Source organism: Eupeodes corollae, chromosome 3 (genome assembly GCF_945859685.1).
Source record: "Eupeodes corollae chromosome 3, idEupCoro1.1, whole genome shotgun sequence".
Taxonomy (NCBI): domain Eukaryota; kingdom Metazoa; phylum Arthropoda; class Insecta; order Diptera; family Syrphidae; genus Eupeodes; species Eupeodes corollae.
The window spans coordinates 28,532,923-28,538,156 of NC_079149.1; the positions used below are offsets into that span (position 1 = coordinate 28,532,923).

Sequence of the window (5,234 nt, forward strand, 5' to 3'; positions counted from 1 at the left end):
CACGTCAAGTTCGATCAAATGTGAAGGTTTTGCTTACTGTTTTCTTCGATTATAATGACTGTTATATATATATGAGTAAATGCCTAAAAGAAATCTACTGTAGTAATAATACACTCTGTAAAACATATCGAAATCACCTTATCGAGTATCATGTAAGCTTTACTGAATACTTCATTATTCTTAATAAAATTCTATTCTATTCGCATACTTTGAACTATCAACAAGTCTTTTCTTTATTCAATACATTACAAAATTGGCGACGAGAAATTTTATATTATAAAAAAATCATTGTAATAGAAAAGCAAGCATCGAATTTCGATTAGTTTTTTTTTTAAAACAAAATTTTAATCGGTTCAAAATCTAAAACGTTGAAACACGTTTTGCGAATATTTTCAATGGCCAACGACAAAAGCACCGTAGTCCATTCGACGACCATCAGTGAATTTAATCCAAGCGAAGACAAATGGGGCATTTGGAAAGAGCGTTTGGACATTCACTTCACCGAAATAAATTGCACCGATGAAAAAGCAAAAAAAGCGATTTTATTAAAATCAATTGGATCTTCAGCATATGAACTATTACGCAGTCTATGTGATCCAAAGACGCCAGTGAATATAGATTTGAGTGAGCTGTGCGACATTTTGGAATCTCACTTCACACCTCCAACTATTGTATATCATGAACGTAAAAATTTCCATGACGCCATTCGCAACGAAAACGAAAGTGTGTCAACATGGTATGCTCGTATCAAGAAGCTGGCTCTGCAATGTAAATATGGCAACAATTTGGATGTGATGGTAAAAGACAAGTTTATTAATTATGAAAAATTTTCACACGTATATGTGAAGAAGACGAAAATTTGTCATTGGCCGATGCTCTTAAAAAAGCGATGATATTTGAAACGAAATTTGCGATGAAAGTTAACACGGATTCCGAAGTTAACTACATGAGTTCAAAAAAAGGACAAAAACCTCGCAACAAATGCAACAACAACAACAACCGTAAAACACCAGTACAACCGCCTGGCAAGAAAACCGCCTGTACGCGATGTGGATGGAAGACACATGAGGCCACTACATGTCCATACAAGGAAGCTACGTGCCATACCTGTTCAAAGAAGGGTCATTTAAGTAGCGTTTGCCGCTCCAAACAGGAAAATAACAAGAAAAATTTCAATTTTATTAATTCTTCTAATTCAAACCCATATGTAAATTCTATTTCTAATGGCAATTCGTTTGATTTTTCTTTATACAGTGATGATGAATCTAGCGGCATGTATTGTTTGAAGGTCAAGTTCAGTGGCACAATGATGGACATTGCATGTGATACGGGGGCACCGCGCACATTTGTTCCGAAGACTTTCTACAAGCATTTATCACAGTATCCGCTAACAGCTTGTAAGATCCCATATAGAACTTAAGGTGGAAATGAAATTAATATAATTGGTGAGTGTTTAGCAAGTATTACTTATGAGGACACCAGCAAATGTATTACAGTTGTAGTGACCGATGCAAACGCACCACCTTTATTAGGTAGAAATTTTCTACGTGCATTTAAATTTTTGCTAGTGCAAATGGATCAAAATCATGAGAACCTTGTTCACTCGATTCGATCTCCAGAGAATCGAAGTTTGTCCGTAATTGTAGACCAAATTAAAAGTCAATTTTCAGAACTTTTCGATGGCCAATTGGGCAAATATACTGTTTGTGAAATTTCATTGCAAATTGATAGTCAAGCCAAGCCGGTATTTTGTAAGCCACGACCAATTCCAATTGCTTGGAAGTCTGAAATTGAACAAAATCTGAGAGATTTAGTTGCAAACGGCGTTCTTGAACAAATTGAAACTGCGAAGTGGGGAACACCGTTAGTTCCCGTTCCTAAACCAGATGGCAAATTACGTGTTTGTGGTGACTACAAAACTACAATTAACAAGTTTCTTGTTGATGTTAAATACCCATTGCCTCTGATCGAGGAAATCTTCACATCGTTACAAGGTGGAGAATTATTTAGTAAATTAGACATGAGTGCTGCCTATAATCAATTGTGTTTGGATGAAACATCATCTCTATTGTGTGCTTGGAGTACTCATATTGGTACATTTAAAATGAAAAGATTACCTTTTGGCGTAAAGCCGGCAGCTGCTATTTTTCAAATGCACATGGAAAATTTACTAAGGGGTATCAATGGCGTAGTTGTATATCAAGATGATATCACAGTCACTGGAAGAGATTTCAAAGACCATCTCTTTAATTTAAAATCGGTTTTAAAAAAAATGGCCGATGCTGGTTTGAGATTGAATGCAGTTAAATGCATTTTCTTTCAAAAACAAATTTCTTATCTTGGTTTTACCATTGATAAAAATGGTCTGCATAAGAACAGAGAAAGATTTGCGTCTATTTTGGATGCACCTATTCCTAAAGATATTCATGAATTGAGAGCATTTATTGGCATGGCTAATTACTACTCACGCTTCATAAAAGATTTTTCAAATAAAATGAATCCGTTGTACATTTTGCTTCGGAAAGACGTTCAATTCATATGGAACACAGATTGTGAAAAGGCATACGATTTAATAAAACATGACATTTCGTCAGAGCAAGTGATGACTCATTTCAATCCAAAACTTCCAATCGTTCTAACGACTGATGCATGCAAACATTCTGTGGCAGGAGTCTTATCACACCGGTTTCCGGATGGGCTCAAACCCGTTGCTTTCATTTCGAGATCCTTATCCAAAAGTGAATTGAATTACTCCGTCATTGAAAAAGAAGCATTAGCCATATTTTTCTCTGTCACTAAATTGAAACAATATTTATTGGGAAACTTTTTCACCATCTCAACAGATCATAAACCCCTATTATCTATTTTTGGTGAAACACACGGTTTACCTTTGATGGCCGCAGCTCGCATGCAGCGCTGGGCCCTGATATTGAGTGGTTTCAATTATGAAATTAAATATGTAAAGGGCATCGATAATGAGGCTGACAGTTTATCACGTTTACCTCAGCTATCGTACATTGAAAAATATAATGATGCAAGCTATATAGATTTGATTGAAAAAGATAATGCTTTACGAATAAATTTTAAAAATATTGCCATTGAAACGAGACGCGACCCCATTCTCAGTAAACTTTTGGAAGCTATCGAAAGCACCACTATTGACAAATTGGATTCCAATTTTGATGTGTTCAAAAGCAAATCACTTGAACTTACCGTCCAATATGGATGCATCATGTGGGGGTTTCGAACGGTTGTGCCAACAAAACTTCGGCAATATATTCTTAATGAATTACATGCATCCCATATGGGAGTAGTCAAAACCAAATCATTGGCAAGATCATACGTATGGTGGCCAAAAATTGATTCTGAAATTGAAAATTTAATAAAAAAATGTGTTCCGTGTCAACAATTGCAGGCAAGTCCACCCAAAGCCGAGCTAATACCATTATTTTTTAATCGTGGTAGATTCACACACGAAATGGGCTGAAGTTTTTAAAACAAAAATAATCACATCTGCCTTTACTATTGGTAAATTGCGCGAGTTGTTTAGTCGCTATGGAATTCCAGACAAAATTGTTAGCGACAATGGAACTCAATTCAAGTCTGCCGAATTCAATGACTTTACCACACCTAACAATATTGAACACATTTTCACTTCCCCAGGTCATGCCGCAACAAATGGCCAGGCTGAGAATTTTGTAAAAACGTTCAAAAAGTCATTCATTGCTAGTGTAAACAGTGCAAAGTCAATGAATTCATCGCATAATATAGACACGATTATAAATCGAATTTTGCTCGATTATCGTAACACAATCCACTGTACAACAAATGAAACGCCAGCGAAATTATTTTTTGGACGCACTTTGCGTACACGCTTCAGTAATTTGCGACCACCAACCGTTAGTGAGGTAGTTGAAAGCAAGCAAAACAAACAAATAAAATATTTCAAAGGCAAACGAAATGTAACTTTTAATAAAGGTCAAAAAGTTATGATTAGAAATTACAAAGATCCTAACAATGCATCATGGTTGCCAGCAAAGATTAAACAAAAAATGGGTCCACGTACGTATACTTGTGTCTACACACACAACAATAAAGAAATAAATCGTCATTTGGATCAAATTCGTGATCAATCTATTGATACAGATAAACCTCTATATGAAGATGTTAAGGCAAATGCGACTGTGATCAGTGTTTCTGATGAGGGTTCAGGTAATGAATTGCAATCGTCACCGTCATCTAGCAACGATTCTAAGGCTAATGATCCGGACTGGATTCCAAATGCAACTCGAAGCACTTCGGATTCGGGCCATCATGAAAGACAAAGAAAATTGCGCTCGTACAGAAATCGTAAAGTTAGTTGAAAGTCTCCTTAATTGCCTGTTTGCCATAGAAATATGAATAGTTAATTTACTTTTAATTCAAATTTTATAATTGTTATGATTCAGTTAATTTTTATATTTTTCATCAGACTAGCAAACATATAATTTGTATTATAAAAAACTTTAGGGGGAGCGTGTTATATATATATGAGTAAATGCCTAAAAGAAATCTACTGTAGTAATAATACACTCTGTAAAACATATCGAAATCACCTTATCGAGTATCATGTAAGCTTTACTGAATACTTCATTATTCTTAATAAAATTCTATTCTATTCGCATACTTTGAACTATCAACAAGTCTTTTCTTTATTCAATACATTACAATGACAAAGTGCATCAAGAATTCTTACCACAAGCAATCCGAAAAAAACGCTCAGATTTATGGAAAAACAATTCATTTTGCACCACAATAACGCGGCTGCTCACTCGTCTTTGCTTGTTCGTAATTTGTTGGCCAAAAAGAATACCATAGTCATGCCCCAACCTCCGTATTCACTAGATATGTCTATGTATGACTTTTTCCGGTTTCCAAAGTTGAAGACACCCATGAAAGGACGTCGTTTTTCCTCGATTGAAGAAATAAGCGACGAATCGCTGAGAATGCTCAAGGACATAACAAAAAGTGAATATCAAGAGTGCTTCGAAGATTGTATAAAAGGCTGGCATACGTGTATTATATCTGGGGGGATGACCTTAAAGGGAACCATTTTGATATAATCGAATAAATTAATATTTTTTTATCAACTATATTTTACTTGAAAATCGGAGATTGGTTCTGAAGAAAGAGTTAAAAAATATCGGAAAACGGAGCAAGGTTTTACGAAAATCCAGTCAAATTCATGAAGACAG

General features: G+C 35.3%; 1 protein-coding gene across 1 annotated transcript; it reads left to right on the forward strand.

Annotated features, from left to right (window-relative positions):
* The first annotated feature begins 395 nt into the window (after positions 1-395).
* On the forward strand, positions 396-4,364 carry LOC129950386 (uncharacterized protein K02A2.6-like). The gene is made up of 4 exons (XM_056062328.1): positions 396-768; positions 852-1,397; positions 1,458-3,419; positions 3,466-4,364. The coding sequence occupies exons 1-4, from the start codon at positions 396-398 to the stop codon at positions 4,362-4,364; spliced, it is 3,780 nt and encodes a 1,259-aa protein (XP_055918303.1).
* Positions 4,365-5,234: the final 870 nt, after the last annotated feature.

Coding starts and splice junctions, on each gene's coding strand:
- LOC129950386 (XM_056062328.1), top strand. CDS start 396: ATGGCCAACGACAAAAGCACCGTAGTCCATTCGACGACCATCAGTGAA. Junction 769..851: donor CAAGAAGCTGGCTCTGCAAT/GTAAATATGGCA, acceptor TATGTGAAGAAG/ACGAAAATTTGTCATTGGCC. Junction 1,398..1,457: donor ACAGTATCCGCTAACAGCTT/GTAAGATCCCAT, acceptor GTGAGTGTTTAG/CAAGTATTACTTATGAGGAC.